The sequence below is a fragment of the Uranotaenia lowii genome, chromosome 1 (assembly GCF_029784155.1).
Source record: "Uranotaenia lowii strain MFRU-FL chromosome 1, ASM2978415v1, whole genome shotgun sequence".
Taxonomy (NCBI): domain Eukaryota; kingdom Metazoa; phylum Arthropoda; class Insecta; order Diptera; family Culicidae; genus Uranotaenia; species Uranotaenia lowii.
In genome coordinates, this window is record NC_073691.1 from 93551220 (window position 1) to 93574856 (window position 23637).

At 39.4% G+C, this 23637-nt stretch overlaps 1 protein-coding gene across 7 annotated transcripts in view; it reads right to left on the reverse strand.

Moving 5' to 3' along the window:
• The window catches only part of LOC129740301 (TOX high mobility group box family member 3-like), a 326492-nt gene that overhangs the window by 20530 nt on the left and 282325 nt on the right, over positions 1-23637 (reverse strand). For all 7 annotated transcript variants that reach the window (XM_055731940.1, XM_055731937.1, XM_055731938.1 and 4 more), the window contains one exon: positions 1012-1092. In XM_055731940.1, the coding sequence (XP_055587915.1) occupies positions 1012-1092 (81 nt within the window). The remainder of the gene's footprint in view (positions 1-1011; positions 1093-23637) is intronic.

Genomic DNA, 23637 nt, shown 5'->3' on the forward strand with positions numbered 1-23637 from the left:
ATGAAAATTTTTTCAAGCTCAATCCAAAAATATGAATAGAGGAAGTGATAAAAAGGTTAAATTTTTCGGACTGATTCGTCTAGCTGACTTAGAAATAGGCCTGACTTCATATCTACAAGGTTAAAAAGCTGCCCACCGGTAAAATAAACAAAATACGGTGGTCAAATCGTGCGCAAAATATTTGGACTACTTGTGGGGAGATATTTTGAAAAATTCGTAATGAACAGCGAAACTTTTTAGCAATCACCTGGCAGGTTGCCAACCAAAAACTTTTCGTTGATAAGTCTCACCTGCATTTCCGAGAGATAAACAAGAAGAAAAGTTGAAAAATTTAATGTCTAGTACTTGAGGAGGCTAACGATATGTGAAAACAGCAAATTACTCAGTCTTTCATAACGATTGACACGATGAATGACTAAAAATACAAAGAAGACTGCCTCCAAATGCAACTCTTTTTTCTGCAAAGCACTTTAATAGGTCTCACAAAGTATAAACTCTGTTTAAGTTGGATCTGGAATCGTGCTATTTCGCAAAAATGGTGGTGGAGTGATGAAAAGTGAAATATGATGTTTTTGCGCCCAAGGAGGACAATCGGCTAAATTTGTTATTAAATGCACTAAATGGCTGCAAAATGTCTACTGTCACATGAATCGGCACATTCTTAATGAGTTTTGTTTGACTACATTTAAAAAAAATAAGAATGGTTCCGGAGGCTATCAGGCTTTTCCAGAGAAATAATTTCAAATATGACGGGAATTCCCGGGAATGATAGTTTCAATTGAGAATTCCGAATTTTCCAAATGAACACTCTAAGTGTCGAGTTTTTTCTCTACATTTCTTTAAAACATGCCGAGAGATAAACTTTTTTTTAGTAAAATAAATATTAAAATTAGCATGTAAACGTATAGATATCTTCAAGACAATATGAAAGGCTGGGTATCAAATTCCTTGCTTATGATGAACGGCTTACGATTACTAAGTCATGTAATCTTGTGAAGGTGTACTACTTACCTTCGATACTAAGCTCGCTCGATACGCCGCCAACGCCTTAAGATACTCCTTTTTGGCAGCCTCGGTTTTCTTCTTGTACACCTGAAATGAAAAAATAAGTAAAGAAATGGAATGAATATTTCGTTATACATTACAGACGAGATAGAGGAGCATGGAGGGGAATCAGAAAAAAAAATCAAATCACTGACTGACATAACAAAGATATATCCGTGTGAGTATGTTTTGGGACATTTTTTTGTTCAGTAATTCTACTGCTGCTGCCTTCCGGAATTGTGTATTCCGATGTTTGTCGGTGGTACGTGAATTTTGTCAGTGATGTGAGCACACATTGAAATTGAAATTGAAAACTGGAAAAAGAAAGCTCTCGTCGAAATAAGGCTTCCCGCCATACATCTATGTACTAGGTACGTATAGTCGAATTCTCTTCCTGTGTCCTATGTTGTCGGAATGAGGATATCGCAGGGGAGGGTACTTCTTTTGGCTTTTTTCCCGATGGATGGTAATAAAATCGAGATCAACTTGCGAGAGATTGCAGCATCAAATGGTGGATGAAGGGGGTGACTTTTTGTTGTTGGACCGGCGATGATGGAAAGAGACATACTCTGCTGCTTGCATGATTTATTACCGTTATTAAATTCCTATTACAATCTAAATTACACCCACCATGGATGGCACCGTTTTCGTCGGTTTGCTAGTTGGCTGACTGACTAGCTGGACGGACGTTACGTTCCGTTTTGTGCGATTTCGTGTATCTACATATAATGTATCATATATGGACAGTTAAGATCTACAGCAGAGGGACGAATAACACCGCAGTGGCTCCGTTAGAGAGTTACAGATAGGCAGACAGACCTCGCCAGATAAATGGTTGCTTGGAAAAACGATATTTAGTCATCATCATTGCACTAAATGGGTTCAATGGAAATGCAATGATAACCGGGGAAAGAGATGTTTTGCATCGAAATTGCACCTAGCGACTTTCTTCGAGTGGACCCGTTATTGGAGTTTCACTAACGTTCATTTTTCACTAACGTCCAATAAGATTTCTATTGGATTTGTATTCATCATTGATCATGTTTTTTCCCCCCAAACTGAGATGTAGTTTAATGCCTTAAAAAGTTTCGGTTTTATGTCCCGTGTAATCGACATTTTGATTTTAATGCCAAACGACTTAGAAATGCGTTAAACGTTAACATCTGATTTTATTTCGAAAAAAATGTTGGCCAAAAATCGACTTTCTGAGAAAAACGGCCGGTCTTCGAAAGAAGTCCCAGTAGGCCGATTTTTGCTCAATTTTTTTTTTTTTTTTTGATACGACATCAGATCTCCTCCGGACCTGGCCGGCGTCGTTATTGGTTCATTTAAAGTATGCGATTCTCAAAACTGTAAAGTGAGGTTGTACTGCTTGTTCCCAGCCATCTTTCAATTGGTTCATTGAGCAATGTTGATTATTTCGGATCAATCATGGAGTGCAACCATTATGCCATTGGCTAAATAGGAGGGGCCAGGTGGACAGTAGTTGATAGCAAGCACAAGCTCAAAATTCGATCATGACATTTTTTCCATACATCCATTGCCACCCTAATAAGCATACAGTATACATCAGGTCTAACAAAGTGGCATTTTTCGGGATTATTTAGGTTTCAAAATCGACTTTCTGAGAAAAACGGCCGGTCTTCGAAAGAAGTCCCAGTAGGCCGATTTTTGCTCAATTTTTTTTTTTTTTTTGATACGACATCAGATCTCCTCCGGACCTGGCCGGCGTCGTTATTGGTTCATTTAAAGTATGCGATTCTCAAAACTGTAAAGTGAGGTTGTACTGCTTGTTCCCAGCCATCTTTCAATTGGTTCATTGAGCAATGTTGATTATTTCGGATCAATCATGGAGTGCAACCATTATGCCATTGGCTAAATAGGAGGGGCCAGGTGGACAGTAGTTGATAGCAAGCACAAGCATAGCAAGATAGCAAGATAGCAGTTCACAGCTACCGTCATCACTCGTTCACAGCTACCGTCATCACTCGTTGAGAGCTATTTGGGGAAATATTCAATCCAAAAGGCAAGCGAATAAATTCACGATACCAATAACCTTTTTTAACCTCTACTGATGCTAACGCTTTATTTCTGATCATCAAGCAGGTTCACATAACTTACAAGTTTGTAGTTTCGATTAAAGACGATGGCTACGGGTGGATGTATGTCAGTTATAAGAGGAAACACATCTTACCTGTTGGCTTCTTCTGGGATTCGAACCCAAAAGTTTTCTTGCCGAAACCGGGAATCGAAACCAGTACGCCTGGCATACCAAAACCAGACTGGCACCAGCTTATCCGCTAGACCAAATCGTTGCGTTTTTTTTCCATTTTTTCTTTGTTATTTTTTTTTGTTTCGATTATAGTCGTTTTACCATCTTTATGGCATTCGCGACTTTATCAACGTTACAGTTGGCGGATCGTTATTGAAAAACTTATCCGGTACAACTGTGTTCGATGTTTACTCTTGGGCTCGAACTCGCAGACATCGGCTCAGGAGACAACAGACTTGCCAACTGAGCTATATCACAAGCCCTGCTTCTTTATGTTATGAAATCAGATATTGTTTTCCATTTTTCTGGATTTAACTGTTTTTAGGACCACACTTTTGAAAAATTATGCCACAGATCTTTTGAAAACATTCCAATGGTTAGCATGTTATTAGGAGCGATTTTGGATTTCTTTTTAAAGGCAACTTCGAAATAATCCATATGAAAACGAAAAACGGTACTAGAAAGTACCTTAGGTAGTTTTTGTGAGTAAAAAATCAAAACTTTGTGCACTTTGAGACACTACTTCGAACAGGTCAGTTTTTTGGGACAATTTACGAAATGTAGATGTATATGAAAGTCGACATGACCATTTTGCCTGCCATTCTAGTGAATAATGTATGAAAAGGGAAGACCTCAGTTCTAAAATCGAGCATTTTTTAGTTAAAGTTTCAGAATAGTTCATAGCTATCATCATTTGTTGGAAGCTGTTAGGCGTCATTTTAAACCCAAATGGCAGGCGAATTAACTCATTATTTCCATCGAAAATGGAGAATGCTGCTTACTTCTTCGAATCTTTTGATGCTAACAACCCATTGGCTAATTTCGCATCATCAAAAGGGGTTCAAATCTCTAATTACCGTGAACGGCCCTAATTCTACGCAGTTAGGGATTTTTTTCAGAATGTTTTGAGTTATTAAAAATTTGTCTTACAATAAATTTCCACAAAATTTCGTTTAAAGTTGGGCCAACTACTAAACTTAACGGCAAAAATAATGAGAACTCAATTTTCAGGAAAAAGGGTAGAAAAAATACAATATTTGGAAATTATTCATGTGGCCCTTATTCTGCGCACTATTGTCTATTTGTTCCTAACTCTGCGCATATGTCCCATATTATGTGCACCTAAATATAACCAATACACCATTCCGTAATGGTAAGAGAAACATTTTATTAAATTTCAAGCCGTTGAAAATCATGTTTACGTAAACCGCAGAATATTGTAAATCGTGAAAATTGGCCAGTCCCAGCTATGGGTTTTTGAACTTTTTGTGAAACTTTTTTTCAGCTGTTCATAGTTTCACTTCCAAATGCTCCATTCCTGCAGCTCGCTTACCAAAAATTTGTCGGATGGCCATGTTTACACCGGATCTTGTCGAAATTTACTTGTTTCGATCGTGTGCAGACTAGTCCGACATTCAGAAGCAGTTCCTGCGGGACATAGTACCGCCCCAGCCGGGAGAACTACGTGCTGATTCGCTCGGCTCAACGTCAGTCAGTCTGCAAGTGCGAGCTAATGGTAAGGCAGCGCATAGTTCCCCCGGTTGGAGACGGTTCTGTAGCCCGCAGGAACTACTTCCGAATGTCGAACTAATCTGCTCAGTTGGAACTTAAGATAAGATATCATATAAACCTGGAAACACAATAGAAAACGAAATTTTGTTTTCTTCGATATAACATTTAGATTCGAAACGATATCAAAGAGTTTTCAAACAAATTTACTAGTACCAGAACCTTCCTAGAATTCAATAGAAAGCTTTTGCTTAATACCTCCCGGCTCACTACATTAGGATTGTTCGATCTTCACGAAAAGATCGATCTTCAAGATCGATTCAGATGAACGGTTCTGGGATTGATCCATCTAAAAAATCGGAGCTTGAAGATCGATCTCCGATTTATCGATCTTTTCCATATGTAATAAAATGGATCTGCTTTTAAATAAAAAATATGCAAAAAAGACACACAATTTCAAAGTTGTAATAATCGAAATAATAGAAAAATATTTCAAGCGTTTTTATGTAAGGTGAACCGGAGTGAGTGTTTGAAAACAACACTAATCAAAAATCAAATATCTTGGAAACGCTTTGATATTTTTAAGTAGATATGTAATGGATTGACAAGAAATATTCTAGAGATTAAAAGAAATTAGTTCATGGTATTTTTGAAGTTATTTTAATGCAGTTATAAGAGATATCGAACAAAGTATGTGGGAAAAAAATGCCAAAAATGATTTTTTTTCTAAGTAGTTTTTTTTTAAATCGCTGTTATTTCTTAAGATTTGCGAATTCTAGAAAAAAAAATTAATCTCAGTCAAACACAAACACTTCCCTGCACCCAATTCACAAGGTTTGGAAATAATTTGTCACATCGTATTGAAATGAATTAAAAATCATGAATCATGAATGCTCAATGAAAAAAAAAAACACCACGACCAGGAACCGAACTCGTGTTTTCTGATTAACTCTCCGATACCTTACCAATAGTTAAATCGTCAGATGTAAACTAGTCAAGCTGTAGCTTTATAATTCAGTTGACTTTATCGAATAAAAATCGCTGCTAGATTCTACGGCAAAAAAAAACGCTCATTGTGCCCCGATTGATGGTGCTTATACTTCCCCAGGGGGGTTCTCATTATGCCCTACAGTGACTGATTTTCAGATTGCATTTTTGAACGTTTTTATCTAGTTTCTTCAAGTTTTAGCCAGTTAGGAAATTGACTTTTTTAGAGTCTGAATACAATGATGTCAATCACACATTATAGCTGTTTTCTATGTTAAATAAGTGTCCTCCTTAAGGTGGCCATTATCTCTTTTTTTTCCTGAATGAGGAAAAAAAGATCGAAAGATCGAATCGAAAATAAGCCGATCTAATCGATTTTTTCCTGGTGGAAGAATCGATCCAAAAAATCGAAAATCGAAGTTGAAAAGATCGATCTTCCAAGGATCGATCCAAGATCGACCAATCCTACACTACATCTGTTTTCTTGTCGCTTATACATCCGTTTGCTTCGGTGCTCTTCATTCTGCGCATTAGGAACAGTAGTAAACAAATGATGTCAAATTCTGCGCGTTGGTAAATCGTTGTGTTCATACGAAAAACACTTTTTTTCTCAAAAATTCTTAACCATCATGTTAAGAATGGCTAAATCTATCACGTAAAGACACTTCGTACGAAAAACTACTTTTTAGCACTGTGGATTTGAAACTTTTGTTTCCCAAGTTCTTTAGCAGTACTGCTTAACGACTGCCATTTTCACTGTATGGTTGAAATTTTTATTTTGATTTTCTTCATTTCTCGCAAATAAAACAGCCAATTTCAAAACGAAAGGCACGAAATTAATGATAAACAGTAAGTGAAGTGATTCTGCTTGTTTTGAGGACGTTTAATTTAACAAATGTTAAAATATTTGTGTTTGAAATTGAAAATGCGCAGAGTTTGGAACTGCGCAGAATTAAGGCCGTTCACGGTAGTCTGTAGTTCGGATGAATCGATGCAAAAGATCAACCTCTAAGTTTAGTTTTTAACAATACCAAAGTAGCACTCAAACATTTTAGTATGCCTTGCAATAAGTGATTTCAGAGTGAAATCAGAAATAAGTCATAGAGTGACACATTGCGAGCAACGACCAGATGATGTCTTAGTATATAAAGTCTCCTTACAACTGTACTCGACAAAACTGCAACACTGGAACGAAATTGGTGAAATTCTCAGTGAAATCACCAAGAAAAGTAGTGTTAATATGAATAAAATGTTGTGACAATCTGGCATGTAATTTTTTTTAGATAGCTTTTAATAAAGAAGTCTATAGACCAATATTCTACACAGCCTGAGTTATCTACAATGAAAGATCTCAGAATTGGTCGAAAAGTTCAAGCCAACCAATTCCTAATCATCACATAATCATATAATATAAATAAATCAACTTGAAATATGCAGAGGTTTGTAAAATAAATGTAAATTTTGGAAGTGAATTGACAAAACATCAAACCTGTCCCAGCAACTCACGGATGATTAACAGCCAACCAGGGTGTTGTCCATAAATCATTATCCGAAGAGGATAAATTTTCAACGCAAGCAATTCCATTACAATAGGCATACATTAGCACTAAAGTATTTCCTTTGCGTAGGACCGGTGCGGTGCCAGCGTTATTTGGTGGCGTTACACCGAAGCGAAGATCAACCATTATTAGAAGCATTCTTCTATATCTTCTGAAGCTGCTGCTGATGCTGATGATGGTTAGTTTAAAAACCAACCGCCAGGGTTGTTGGTCCAAATTTGAGTTTTGCCAACATGATTCCGGTTCGGTAGCAAGTCGGGTTTCGGTTCGGTTTCGGTTTGGCTGCCTCTCTTCCGCCCGAGTCCAAAAAGTCGGAGTAGAAGAAGCAATTTGTATGCTTTCTAAATGAAAAATTCCATAATTGATGAGTGTACCCCCAAGGATGGGTTTTTGGCTTCGGAGTATGTATGTACGGGATGGTTTTGTTCCGTGTGAGTCTGTGAGTGTGGGGTTGTATGTGACCTAGGACATGTGGGTACGGTAGGGTAGCCCAGTTGTGTGCTGGCCAAACTCGAACAGATCCTACTTGTGGATGCTGCAAATTTAGCGGCAAGAATGGGTCCATTAGCCCTGCCAGAAACATCAATTCTACTCTTCAACAAGCTGATATGTGCATGAATTTGGCAAATGGCGCGACGACGTGCAGCCAAAGAAAACCCAATTAGAATCGGATTTGAAAGGGTTGACTAATGACGAAGGTTGAGTGCGAAGGTAGGAAGAATATACTTTGCTTATGTCAACAGAACACAATACGGAGAATACCCATCAACTGGAATCTTGGGAGAAAAAAAATCCTGTGGGAAAAGTTTACAAATTGCAGCACATTTCGAACACAATCTTTTCCTGGATTTAGATTTGATAACTGAATCTGAATATTGCTGATGAAATTAGATTTAGAATGTTTAATCTGAATTGAATGCTGAAAAAATTTCATATCAATTTTAAATGAAGTTCAGATTTCAAAATATTGATAGGTAATTCTGAACTTTAAATTTTAGTTCATAATGCTGAATTTAATTTAGCTGCATTCTGATTTTGATTCCTAAGTCCTGATTCTGAGTTATGAATCCCAATTCTGAAACCTGATTCTAAAATTCTGAATGAATTTTGACAAGATTCTGGATACTGATTTTGAATTCTGATTCTGATGATTGATTCTGACCTTTGAATTCTGATTCTGACTTCTTAATTTGAATTCTGATTCTGAATTTTTAATTCTTAATTTCGAATCTTACTCTGAATGTTTATCTTGAATTCTGATTATGAATTCTGATTATAATTCTGATTCTGATTTTTTTATTCTGAATTCTGATACAAAATCCTGATTCTGAGTTTTAATTTTGATATCTGATTGTTAATCTTGATTATGAATTTTGTTTTTTGACCATGAAGCTTGATTTTGAGTTCTGATGAAGAACCGAATGTTAAGCAGCTGCTGTTCTGAAAGCAAAATTTTCGTTCACTCACTTCAACTTCCGTAGGTCGCCTATGAGTTCCGCTTATTTTGGTCACTTTCGCTCATCTGCGGTTCGAAATTTTCACAAGCAAATCTTTGAAGTCGTGAAATTTTCCTTAAAATTAAAATTTTCCTTCCTTCCTCGTGAATTTAAAACAAATACACGTGCTGATTAAACTAGTCGATGCCTACTGATTTAAGAACTGAAGAGCTACTTTGTTTTCTAAAATTTTTAGCTTTCAACAAATTCAACAAATTTTCAATGAAGGATAGTATAATTTTTTATTTTGAAACTTTTGGAAAATGATTCTCCAACTTCAAATCATCAAAATTTGGCTAGCAATTTTTCGATTCGCGATTAGCTTCTCAAAGGATTTCCCTCACCATGGAAGGGAAGCAGGGGCATGTGGAACAAAAAGTTTAAAATATTCAATTGTCTTATTTATTCTACCATCATCAGTGCCGGAGCTCTTCAAACTTAACCCATTTTGAGGAACCAACTGCACGCTCTCGAGTGCCAGTAACTGACAGTCATTCAAGCTTCTAACCTAAAAGCACAGGACAGCAGCAGCAACGCTACGATTTGCTGGGTTTGGTACATGCACTGCCTGTCCGATGCCAAACAAGAAGAAACGACGACCATCCTGACCCAATCAAAGCCCCCGACCGACCGGCTTGGCGGAAGTTGGTTGGCAAAAGGTCGGGCGGAAGCAGAGGGGTGCGGAATCGGAATGATTTTGAATCTCGAAAATTAAATTGAAAAACTTTTCTAATGTTTCTTTTCTTCCGTAAATGCACTGGATGGCAGGATGTACACATACAAACGAGTGTGGAGGTACACCTCCATCAGAGAAATTGAAAGAGGAGAAGCACATGTAGTACGACCGGCTATAAAAGAAGGAAAACGAGACAAGGAAGAGTACAAAAAAGAAGGTACATTCGAGCGAGCTGCGATGTGGGTGGCTGGCTGGGTGGTTGGGTTTGGATCTGAGGGGTGATGGCCACAACTACACATGTAGTACACTTGTTTTCAAACCACCCACGAACCTTTTTTGCCTTCTATTTTCATTTCAGTTCTGGAATGGCGAGCGGGCGGATGAGCGAGCGAGCTCAGAAACACACCGAAACAGGAAGGAAGCTGCGAGAGAATCTAGAGTGGCTACTAACAGCGAGTATGACCCGTGTTTCCGCTTTTCTTTCATTGCCAACTGTCATATTTCGAGGATAATACAGCGAGCAAAAACGTTTGACATTGGGAATGACCATGCATCGAATCGAAGTAAGCTCTGGAGCTGCTGCTCCGGTAGTCGGTTGTTAGTTGGTATGGGGCAAGAAACGATCTCAGCTCTCAGCAAGCGTGTGATGGGAGCGTTTTGTTTTGGTTTTTTTTTGTCTTGAAAGAAGAGTAAGAGAACTTGGTTGAGTTTGCAACAAGAGGACGGAAACGGAACCGAATGTCGAACAAGCAGAACCTTGCTCCGGACGGATGGCGGACGACAGCAACAACAACATCGGACGAGCAGAACGCGCGCGATTTGACACATGAGGAAATTGAGCTTTACGGGAGCGCGTTAGCGCATGCTTATTTTCCTGTCGCGGCCGCGACCTTATTCCGCCCGCTGAATGGACATTTTCGACTTTGGAAAACGATAAGATACCAATTTTCGATAACAGTTTTACTATCATGATAAAAGAAATATTGATCAGAGAAGCACCTTCAACAACAGCGTATATTTCCGGATCGGATGTAAAAAGTAAAACATTCGAAGTTTTAAAAGAACATATCTTAAGAAGGATTGGAATTGGAACTATTCAAACAAATTGACATTTGATAATTGACCATTGGAGAATTGATATTACCTCAAAAAGCAGTCTAACGGCACTCAAGAAGCAGGGGCCAATGATCAGGGTCGGCATCGGGGTTCCTTTTTTTCTAAGTTGGTTAACGTAAATTCGGAATAAATTGGAGAAGAGCTAAGTTGGCCTTGCTCAACAAAGGTCGTTTTTTCCGCAGTCGTGTTTTGCTTCGATAACGGGTGATGCAGGTGAAAACTTATTCTTCCACTACTTAAGAAAATTCCTTTCTTCAAATAATACAGTTCTGTAAATTGTATTATTTCATTCGAGAAAATAAAGGGTGTCCACGATGAAACTGCCACACTATGAAATTGCTCTAACTTTTTAACCGTTGGGTAGAATTTAATGAAAATTTGGGTGGATTTAGTTCATAGTGCATTGTTTACATACTGCAGGTTTTAAAGTCCTGTGATCAAATCTTGCGTAAATGTCGAAAGGACAGCTCGTGCGCGATAAAATCTTGCGCATTGATCACGAGAACAAGGATCTCTCGCATCGTTCCATTGCTAAAACGTGGGGATTCACGAATGCCACGGTGTCGGGAGTGATTAAGCGGTTCGAGGAACGATTGACCACCGATCGGAAGCCCAGAAGTGGAGGAAAAAGCACTGACCATACTGACTGGATTTCGTTTGTTGGATAATTTTTCCAACAGTACGCAATATCGATTCCAGAGCAATATCGATTCGATCGATTTGAAGAAAGGATATCCTACTTAGAAAGTGCCACTCAACTATAGAAAAAATTGTCAATTGCTACGATAAAATCGGGCTAACCAGGTACATTTTTCCTACAGGGCATATGTATCGGAAACATTGTAGGGATGCCACCTACCGTCGATATTGCGAACCTGCAAAGTTTGATAAAAAAAAATTGCCAGAAAATGGTCAAATTTTTGTTCTAAGTGCGCTGTCAGTGTGATCAGTGGAAAAAGTATTCCGTGCAACGCCAAAAATCACAACCGCGTAGTTGGGGCCTTCAACCGGAACCCAAACGCTCCGGAGCATGCCCGCACTCAGAAGATGTCCAAATTTGCGAATAAATTCCTGGTTTGACATGCCATCTGCACGTGCGGGAAGCGGAGCCCCACAACGTCCCCAAAAATCTTCTGGCCGGATTTGGCCTTGTGCCACTACTCCAAGGACGTGCTGAAGTGGTATGCGGACAATAAGGTCAATTTCGTGCCGAAAATGTTCAACCCTACCAACACTCCCCATCGAGAAGTACTGGGCGATTATGAAGCAGCACCTTCTTAAACGACCTAAGGTAGTGAAGACAGTCGAGGAACTGAAGAAAGTATGGGTTTACATAAAAAAAAACGGTTGATTCACAGGTTGTACAGAATCTTATGGCCGGGGTTAAGGCCAAGGTGCAGGCATTTAGGTATGGACTGTAAATAAAAAACAAGTAAAATGGTAAAATGAAGTTTAATAGTTATTTATCAATCCCTGAAAATTTGATGGAAATCGAATGAAAACTCGAATTTTGCGAATTAATTTTGTGTGTGGCAATTTCATCGTGGACACCCTTTAACACACTATCTTGCAATAATGGAGGGTCAATTCGCGCTAGTGCGCTCCAAGGCAATACTCATAGATGAGACCACTTTCAGTAAAACCCCTCATCCTTACGACTCGAAGTCTGAACTCTCCTCTAACGACTTGAGAACCGACATCTCCTCACAACAACTCGAGACTCCCACATAAACCTCTCCTCTTCGTGACTCGAGGCCTGATCTCTCCTCTTACGACTCGAGATCCGATCCTCCCTCGCATCGACTCGAGGTGGACGTACACATACCTCTCCTGTGTACGACTCAAGCCCCGATCTCTCCTCTATTGACTCGAGATCTGACCTCTCCTCGTTGATTAAAGGCATGATCTCTCCTCTTGCGACTTGAGACACGACCTCTTATCGTTAAGACACGGGGTTGATCACACAAACCTCTCCTCCTGAAGACTCGAGGCCTGACCTCTCCTCTAACGACTCGAAGCAAGCCCGATGTTCGAAGAAGACGTCGTCCTACTCGGACTCGTGAAATAACTCTTTCCCAAAGATATCCACTGCGAAGAAGATCAAGTCTTATCCCCGCAGCTTCGGTCGTTGGGAACCGCACTACTCGAATACTCCTCGAAGGTGGAGCATCCTACGCATCCGCTACAAAGAAGATTTTGCCTTATCTTTGTTGCTTCAAACCGTGAGGTCGGACGCACACTACTCGACAGCCTCTCGCCGAAGACGTCAGTCTATTCCAACCGTTGTCCGGTCTTCTTTCATCCCTTTGGCTGACAACCCTAGGATTTTCGACACGCGGCTTTTTCTGTCCGCCGTGTGTCAGATCGAGAGCAGCTTGTCCTGGACTCGAGCTTGTCACGGCAAACATTCAGGACTTTGAACGCTACGACTCGGATGTTTCTCGACAGTGACGACATCCAACACCGACTCGAGAGGCCTTCAGTGAAACCGAAGTACCAATTGTGCTGTTGATCACCACAAGAGATGCCCCGCACATGGAGATTCCTGTAGCAGGGAATACTACATCGAGCTGAAAGATCTGAACCTAATGGTTGACAACTGACTAAATGTAGGGGCACACGTTAAATACTGCTGCGATAGTGCATTCGAATTCAGAAGCTCTGTAAAAATTTCGACACAGAAGAGAGGTCTTCGCTCTAAAGGTGAAGCGCAACTGATCAAAGTTATGGAGCGACCATTTCAGCAGATTTAGTTTTTATAGTTGCATTTTTTAGATTTATTTTTTAATTGAACAGTCGCGAGCATGATTCATATCGATTCAATCATGGAGGAGGCCAAGAAGTGAGGAGCAATGGGATACATCGAACAACGCAAGATGGACATATAAGCTGAAACCAGATAAATCAACCAGAAGTATGGAGAGGTTTACTTGATTATTGCTACAATGATTGTCAATTCAAAATTGCATATATAGCTAAATCAACAATAATTTCCAGTTGAATCTACTAGAGCTTAACGCCAAAGGCTATAGTTTTCTGTTTTTCAATTCTCAACCCTGATTCAAGTCTACATTAGCCAATCCTTCACACCTCCCTGCTATTTCCAGTTGAGGGGGGTTTCATTTGTTTTGTTTTTCCACGGACAATGTGGAGTGGTGGAGTTCAACCCCACCGCGGCGCCACCAAACGGTGAGAACCGGAACCGTTCGCCGTCGTCGTCGTCGTCGTAGTTGTGGTGCTCAAAGTTCGGCCGAAGTCTTCACCCGTCTGTACGTTGTTTAACCGAAATTGAAGCGAGCGAACACTTTACACAACAACAGTAGAAGCAGCAGCAAGTATGTGTGCCCCATTTCCTCAGCTTCCCACTCACAGGCAGGGGTGTTTGAAATCCACCCAACCCTCTCCCCCCTGGATTGGGTGAAGGTGCATTTTTCTCTCGAGTGAAAAACACCGGGAAATGGGGAGGGAGGAGATGATCCAGCGAAAGTGAGGCAGACGGCAGGGTATGTTTTGAGAAGAAGGATAAAACCGGCGACAGAAATCTATTCCGAAAGCAATAACTCAAAAAAGGCACCCCTCGCGTGGAGTGTTTTTCACTACCCTATTCCTCTCCCCTCATCCACTTGCATTCATAGCAAAGAGGTTTTGGTAATTGAAATCTGTACCTCATTCACTGCCATCCCTGGTTCCTTCCCTACAGGCTAGCGCTATACGGAGCTTTCGGAATGAAAATGGAAAGAAATCATCCCTCCGCTACTCTACTTCCAACGCGGGGTACATCGTTTTAGCATGTTCCGGTTCACGAAAGGGTCGTGCTCACACAGGTGTCATTCTGTTTACAATTTTCCTGTGTGTTGTATGACTCCATCAAGTTACAACCTAGGTATCTATCTACCCGCGTCAACCATTCATGTTTTATCTTTTCTCATTAAATTGTCGTTCCCTTTCATTCGGGGCTAGAAAATTTTACATCTTTTCAATTAGTTTCTGTATTTTCTGAGTGTGTTTTATTTCATTAACTCTGACGAAGAGGAATAATGAAATCAGCTCAGCTCAGCAGAGGAAGACGAGCCAGTCGCAAATGTGTTTCATGTGTTTCACTGTGTGCTGCGACTTGTATGTGTACCACGCGAATCAAAAGAGCTTTCTGCCAAACAGACACTCACCCACTTCAACCCCCTCCAACATCATCCCTCCGTTTTTCGAAAAACTTCCTTCAAACAATTTTCGAATCCATTCAAAACCTTCTTCCCGTGGAGTTGCAAAGTACGGGGTACACTCAAACACACACACAGACTCACAAAACGCAAATAGAGATGTGCGCGCGCTATCATTTCATTTTATCTGCCAATTTGTGATCGTTAGATTTTATGTCTGACAAGGGTACTATTTTTCAGAAAATGATTTCTCTTGATAATGGGTTGTGACTGTGTTCCCTTTCCCTTTTCCCTTATGCTATCTACCAAAAAAGCGTCCTTTTCCGTCTATCTATAGCTCTATCTTATTCAATCTCCCTACTAGGTATATCTGTGTTGAGAACACGAAAAGTTGAAGATCTGAAGTCTACTCTGGAGTTCTTCTCCAGGGTTGGGCGGATGGCAACGAATGGGAGAAGGGCAATGTTACTGTCTTCTATTAGAAGCTTTTGCTTCATTAGAATAGCAGGAGATTTATGATTGGTGTTAGAGCGCCACCCCACCGGGCGGCGCGCCGTTAAGATTCGGAATTACCATTATCGGAAACTTTGGCAAAATTCCCACTTTGAATATTTCATGATTTACCTTAGCTTTCAATTTTGTTTTATCTTTTATGTGGAATCGCGCATAAAATTTACCTATTTTCAAGTTTAATCAAACCATATCGATGCAGTTGGTTCTTTCCATGGTAAATTTAGAAAATTCGGGAACTTCATTTTTGTTGTTGTGAGTCTATAAGTCCGAGACCAAGAGTGTACATGGAACACAGTTGTACCGAGTATTTTTTTTTAAAACTGTCCACCAACAACATCGTTTATAGTCGTCTTGATATACCACATTCGCTTTAAAACAACTAAGTATTCTCGAAACAAAAATATTTTTTTTATCTGATTTCTTTATGCCGTTTTCATTATTTTCACTCAGTATTGTTGTTATATTTAAACAATATTGAAGGACAAAAACTGTCGATTCTAGAATGCAAGATGTCATATTTCACTTGGAATATGGGTCTTCAGCCGTCCCAGCTTTGAGTTTGATTGTGACGATGAGGTCCTCCAGCCTACTTATTAAGGTAAGTATTCATTTTCTTTTGGAATACTTTTCCTGTGTGATAAAATTTCACCCAATTCACCCTAGCAGAACACTTCGGTTCCTCATAGGCTTCAACACCAGGACGAATCGATTTGAGCTCTTAGGAAACAACGGAGCTCTTCGACTCAGTCGCGCTGGCGTCATCAGTCGTCCTGGTCCTGAGTTCGTTGGAGACGAGGGGGTTCTCCAGATCTCTTTTACAGGCAAGTTTTCGCTTCCCAACAGATTCATCTCGCAAAATCATCCGTACGACGCTCCTGCTACAATATCTACTGGGTTACCAGCACCGGAGCGCAACGTATTAGGAATTACGGAGACCTACGGCTCAGACCCTTCGACTCAGTCGCGCTGTTTCCTGCCTTCATTAACAGTCTTCCCGGCCCTGAGTTCGTCTGTTGCGAAAGGGTTCTCCAGGCTGCACTTTCAGGCAAGTGTGCTGTTCTACTCCGCATGATGGATCGTCGTTCCCGTTTTGCACCCGAATCGTCTGACTCCATCAGTTTCCTCTATCAGAATGTCGGCAGTGTAAATTCGTGTGTTGTCGATTACCTGCTTGCCACATCGTTCTTCAGCTATGACATCATCGCACGCTCTCCAGTCACATCTGAATATCTGAATATCTATGATAATCGAATACAACTCCTGGGAAGATTTGGAACTTTTATGGACCTGCATCGATTTATCTCCTGCTCCCCTTGATAAAGCTGTCCTACATCACCCCGCCTCAGTTATCTCACTCACTATTGTCAGGATATTTGCTCCCGCACAGAAAACAGGATCCTTCCATGATGATTTCAAGAATGCCTACTACGAAGCTATCTCTCTCGATCTGGAATCTATCAATTGGGAAGATGAACTCGATTTCTCTGATCCTAATGCAGCTGCCGAAAAATGTTCGAATATGCTTATTTAACGGCAGACTGCTCGACCTTGTTTTGGTAAGCGACACAAGTTCGCTTGAAGTTTTTAACCCACCCACATCGATTTTGAAAATTGACACCATCACCCACCGTTCGTTTTAAAACTTGACAATCGCACTGCACGCTGCTCAACCAAACGAGTTGCACTACAACAACAGTACGACTTCCGAAATTGTAACTACGATGACCTAATCAACGCTCTCGCTTCAATTGACTGGACAACAATCCAAACAATTTCAAACGTCAATGGCTGTGTCTCCTGTTTTTACTAGCAAATTTATGCTACCTTGGATACAGTTGTACCAAAAATAGCTCCTAAAATTGGATCTAACAATCGCAAGCCATGGAGGAATCCGCATCTCCGGCTATTACGCAACCGCTTAAGGAAAGCAAGAAGGCGTTTCTTCCGATCAAGATCTAACGAAGATAGATCAGTTCTATTAGATGTTGAAAAAAACTACGAACTCGTTCAGGATAGTTACTTTCGAGAGTATGTAAACCGCACTCAAAGCAAGCTTAAAACGAATTCCGCTGCTTTTTGGTCATATATCCGTAACCGAAAAAACTACTGCAGGATCCCAGTTGATATGACGTTTTCCGGAAAGACAGCAGAAACGTTTACCGACTCCGCAAACCTGTTTGCTGAGTTTTTCCAGTCAGTTTTCCTAAATGACGATGGGCTCACTTCAACTGTATCACTTGAATCTTTACCGTTATACAATATCCGTTTATCTACTCTTACACTTTCTGATGTTGACGTTTATAGCAGTGAATGTTTCGAGAGGACCAGGACCTGATAATTTGCCACGGTGTTCGTAAAAAACTGTCTCTCCGCCATAGCGATACCTCTAAAAAGGATTTTTAATATGTCCCTGTCATCTGGAATTTTCCCGCAGGCGTGGAAAATAGCATCGATCACACCTGTGCATAAAAGCGGCAGCGCACATTCCGTCGAAAACTACCCTCCGATTTCAATCCTTAACTGTTTTGCGAAAGTACTTGAATCTCTAGCCCAGCTAACATGAAATCGTAATAGAAATGATAATCCAAATCGAATACTAAGACATTTTCAATAACTATCGTAAACACGTTGGTATTGAGTGATTTTCTATCATTCATTTACGACAAGCTTTGCGCAAAAAAAATTGAATCGGATAGCAGTTTAGTCAATTCGTAAATATGTCTCCAAAAAGTTGATAATATGCTCATTCGACATTTACGATTTGAGTGAACTGAATTACGATAAATGGGTGGTCCTTCAATTGACACCCTCTCCGGTCTCTTCTTTTGACCGGTTCGTTAAAAGAAAATCTCATGTATAGAGCTATAGCGTAGTTCTTATCAACTGATGTGTTGGCATCGTGGTACGATACCGGTCTGCTAACTCGGAGAGATGGAATTCAAGTCTCGGTCAAGGAAATTTTTTTTTGGTTTATTTGGCTTTTTGTTGGAAAATCGAATCGTTGGAATCTTGTCATTGTAGATATTTCGCCTCCACTTTTGTAGCTATATGCTATTTTGGTAAGTTTAATACAATCTTTTAATCTGGTATATTTGTTTGAATAATTCTGTTCTTCCTGCGTTATACCTTCATAAATGTTTGCTGGGAGTGTGCGATGCAATATATATCCGTCCATAGCTCAGTTAATTGATGGCGCTCAACATGGATTCATGAAAAAACGCTCAACAACCTCAAACCTTATGGCATTTACAAATTTTGTGGTACCAAAACTCGAAAAACGTCAGCAAGTGCAAACTGTATACATCGATTTCTCCAAAGCTTTTGACCGCGTTCCTCACATACTGGTAATAGACAAACTTAGACACCTTGGACTTCCTGAGTGGATAACAAAGTGGCTCGCCTCGTATTTGAACTCCTGCTTGGCCTATGTTAGAGTCAACTCTTTCTGCTCTTCGAAGTTTTTGATACCATCCGGTGTTCCCCAAGGCAGTCATCTTGGGCTGTTAATATTCATACTGCTCGTTAACGATTTGTGTGAAATGCTGACGTCGCATAAACTATTTTGTGCAGACGACCTAAAGCTTTTCCGACAAATTACTTCACCGCTGGACAGTTATGAGATGGTGCGGTTTGAATGGAATGTTGGTGATCGTCGAAAAAAGCAAAACTATGAGTTTATCAAGAGCCCGTAACGTACATCAGTATAACTACACAATGGGTGATACCGTTCTTGAAACTTTTTACACAATTAAGGACCTCGGTGTTACCTTCGATAGACGATTGAGATTTCACACGCATATCACTACAATAACCGCCAAGGCTTATGCCATGCTAGGTTTCCTCCGTCGCAACACAACCCATTTCAACGACGTGTATGCACTTAAAACACTTTATTGTTCGATCGTCAGAAGTATACTTGAATACGCAGCTCCAGTTCGGGCCCCGTTCCAACTGACTTTGAGTCAATCTCTTGAAGGTGTCCAGCGAGCGTTTGTTCGCTTTGCTCTTCGGAAACTTAACTGGAATCCCGAAGTCAGGACTCCCTATGAACATCGATGTAACCTGATTCATCTTGGAACGCTATCCCGTAGAAGGAAGTTTCTGCAGTGTTTATTCACATTCGACTTACTGAGCGGCAATATTGAAAACAACGATCTCCTGGATTGCATTAATTTGTATGCTCCTACACGCCCGCTGCGGAATCAAATGCTTCTTTGGATTCCATCTCATCGAACTACGTATGGCTACTACAATCCAATAGACACATGTAACTGTATTTTAATGAGCGCGCTATAATTTTTGATTTTGGTATGTCTAAGCAGTTATTTAAAAATAGATTATGGTATCTCTTAGAGAAGTAAGTCTGTGCGAAACAATATTTTTTTCGAAGACTAAATAAATTCCCCTTGATAACAAGCACAAGTGCCTCAGCATGAAAGGGGAATACCGCAACTGAACTCTACTTACAAAAAAGCCAGCAAACGTTGCTACATAACATATCTGAACCGGTAACAGCGAAATTCCAAGAGGAGTCCGAAGTCGTTCTGGAAGTATGTCAAAATCCAGCGAAAAGAATCCGGACTTCCGTTCCACATGTACTTGGACGGCGATATGCTAGCACCGACCCTGGAATCTGTAATCTGTTCGCTGAGAAATTTTCGAACATTTTCACAAGTGGCTCCATTTCTACAGAACAACTGACAAGGGCTGTGAGTAATATCTCACCTCTAGACTCTCCTCTAAATGGTATTCTCGTCGACGATACAGCCATCCTCAAAACAATAGTCAAACTCAAACACTCTACTTCTAAGGGCCCGAATGGGATACCAGCTACTTTTTTAAACGGCTTATGTCTCATCTGCAAGGCCGTGGTATCTCAGCTTTGTGTGCTATTGTAAAACTGTTTGAGCTGGTTGTGTTGTCTCCCATTTTTTATTTTGCAAGCATCACTTTTCAAACGATCAGAACGGCTTCATGCCTGGATAAACCACCAGAAATTTACGAACGTTCCCATCTTTTGTGCTATAAAGCTATGCCATGAAGACCCAAACCGATGTTTTTTTTACAGATTTATCTGCTGCATTCGATAAAGTGAACCACGAGATTGCTCTCGCAAAACTCATTACTGGAGTGGTTTCGGAGTTCCTTAACTGGACGAAAGTTTTCCGTTCATACTGGAGAATCCTTCTCGAGATAGTTTCTTGGCTCTTCCGGAGTGCCGCAAGGAAGCCATTTAGGACCAATAATTTTTGTTATCTATTTTTATCATGTTCTTTCGCTTCTCGATGGTCCAAAAATCGCTTATGCCGATGATTTGAAACTGTATCACACACTAAATGGGAAAGACGACATCGATTTCCTGCAACCAGAGGCAGGCATTTCCTGATTTTTCGAGGCCTTGCCTGACAACCTGAAAAGCCATTGAATTTGCCTGATTTCTGAAAATATGCCTGATTTTTGCGAATGTGATGAAAAATGGGTTGTAAGGAACTGGACTAGGTACAATTGCTGAAGTGAAAAAGTGGAAATGTTGTTGAATCAAAGCAATCAAAAAATTCCCTGAAATTCTTATTTAAAAAAAGGGAATTAAAGGGAATCTGTCGATTGCTTCGATTCAGTAGAATTATGCCCGTAACACATATTAGAGAAAAAATGAGGAGCGGTGACCAAAAAAAAAAACAAAAGGTCATCACTTTTAACAAAATTTCCGTTACTTTATCTTAGCCTGATTTTGCCTGATTTTTTTTTTCATCAGTTCCCTGATTTTTGAAAAAATTGTTGGTTACCCTGCCTGCAACGGTAGTACAACATTGCTGACTGGTGCGACAACAACTGCCTGCCGCTAAATCGCAATAAATGCACGATTATATCTTTTTCTCGCAAGTGGCACTCTCTTTATGCTGAGTACATTCTCGGGGATGAAATTATCTCCCGGGTTCAAATCCGGAAAAACGCTACACATGCTTTGGTCGTTGCGGATCTCCTTACATCAAGGTTGAATGTTCCTTGCTGCTGGAAGCTATTTCTCTCAACGTGCGACCGCGAGGTTTGAGAAACCCGAATTTGCAACTCTACGTTCCCGTTCGGATGAATAACTATGGGACTAACAGCGCTCTTATAGGTATCTTTAAAACCGTAACAACAGCTACCTTTGAAAATTTGTCAACAAGAGAGATTTATTGGTTTTAGTCAGAAGTGTCAAAATGACACTCCAGGGACTGTAACGGGTAAAAATTTCTGGAACGGATGAGGGTTAAGAATATCCCTATGAATAACATTGACATGACAAAATGATAAAAATACGAAAAATTGTGCAAAACAAATCGAAATTTTCACAAAAATTTGGAAAATTGAAAATATTGATAAACGTTCCTGAAAGCTGAAACTAGGATTTTGAATATGTGTTTTAGAAATGTAAGAATAGAATCTGAAATAAACCATTCAGGTACTACAAAAAGTTAAGCCTGAAATTTGATTTCTTAACTAAGGTGGTGCAATAGTGCTTCACTAGGGTGGTTCTTCAGTATTTTAAAACAAAAAAATAGGATGTTTGTGAAACACTTATCACTTTAAGACTTTGTTGATAGTGTCAAGACTTCCAACACTTGATAAAACACTTTAAACATTTGAAATAAAGAGTTTTTTTAGCTTACATAATATCCTTTTTGATTTATTTATCTCACAAACATAATACAGTGAGCGAAATAAGAATAGCACCACGATGTGTTTTGCTTGTTAAAATATGAACGATTGGAAATTAAGAAAATTTTCTTCCACAGTTTGTTCTGAATTACTTAACGGATAAATCAAGCATAAGTTTACTTTTTTTGGACGTAGCAATTGGTGTTGGGGACCAAAAATGTTAAAAAAGGGGTGCGAAATAAGAATAGCATCAGAGGAGCATCTCTTAAAGCCCCCTTTTAAAACCTTGAAAACCTTTGGAATTCAGGAAAACTCCTTAAAATGCAGTTATGTATTCAAATAATTCGTAGAAACATTAATATTCACTTTCACACAGTAATTTTTTTTAAATAATCTTGTTTTTGTTGAAAAACTCAAGTGGTGCTATTCTTATTTCGCACCCCTTTTTTCACATTTTTGGTCCTCAACGCCAATTGCTACGTCCAAAAAAAGTAAACTTATGCTTTATTTATTCGTTAAGCAATTCAGAACAAACTGTGGAAGAAAATTTTCGTAATTTTCAATCATTCAGATTTTAACAAGCAAAACACATAGTGGTGCTATTCTTATTTCGCTCACTGTATAAACAAGCAAAAATTCTTTAAAATTCTAAATTTATTATTTAAAAAGTGGAAATAGAATATGTACTGCACAATTTACTTTAAAGTGGTTTATACAACGAGTAGAAAACCTGCTTCAAATATGATGCAATTTTTACTTCTGTCACGGTGACTATTTTAAGATTGCATTTATTGCATTAATTTATAGCAAATACCAGTGTTGCCAAGTTGCGCTAAATAACTGATTTAATCCCGTTATTAATATTTCTAGGGCCTCCTTAATGAATGGATAACTCTAGAGAAAGTTATTAATGCCTTATAAATAATAGAATTTTTAACATGTGGATTTGTCTAAAATGGCCCAATAAATCAAGAAAGTCGATATTCTGTTAAACCATTTATTTATACCTTTTATTTATAATTAACACCTGATAATGAAAATGTATGCATTTTGAAATTATTTGGCATTTAAAAAGTTTCGAACTTGCTCACCTCCAACTGAGGTCATTTTTTAGTGTTATAACATAGAAAATTTAAGCACTTTGAGGCACCCTTAAATTAAGTCCAATTGAGCTGAAGTTTTACACAGGCCAGTTTTTGAGCCTATCATCAAAATGTCAGTTTATGAAATTCGATGATGCAATATTTTCCAAAACATTTAAATTGAACCCTTAATGTGTCTTATGCAGAAAGTTAAAGTTGAAGAAAATTTATTTTTAGAGTTTGAAAAGAGAAAATGACGTCCAAATTCTATACAAATTTGACCATCGTTGAGATGGTTGAGAATTTTCCGAATGAGCTTAAAGCTAAGTTTGTATCAGAATGTTAGTGGATTTTAGATCCAAGAGTTCTGATTCCGGAGTACATGGTTTCTACCACCTTCTTGTGAACCTTGAGTTTCTCAATACGAAGACAAGATTAGTTTCTTGTTTTCATAGATGAAATTCCTGTCATCATTTCATGCCGGAGCCTACAGATCGCCAGGATGCAATCTAGTAAAAATATGTCAACTTGGCTAGAAGGTTTAGATTTCCTTCTAGTTATACTCCGTTTGATGATTTTTAATT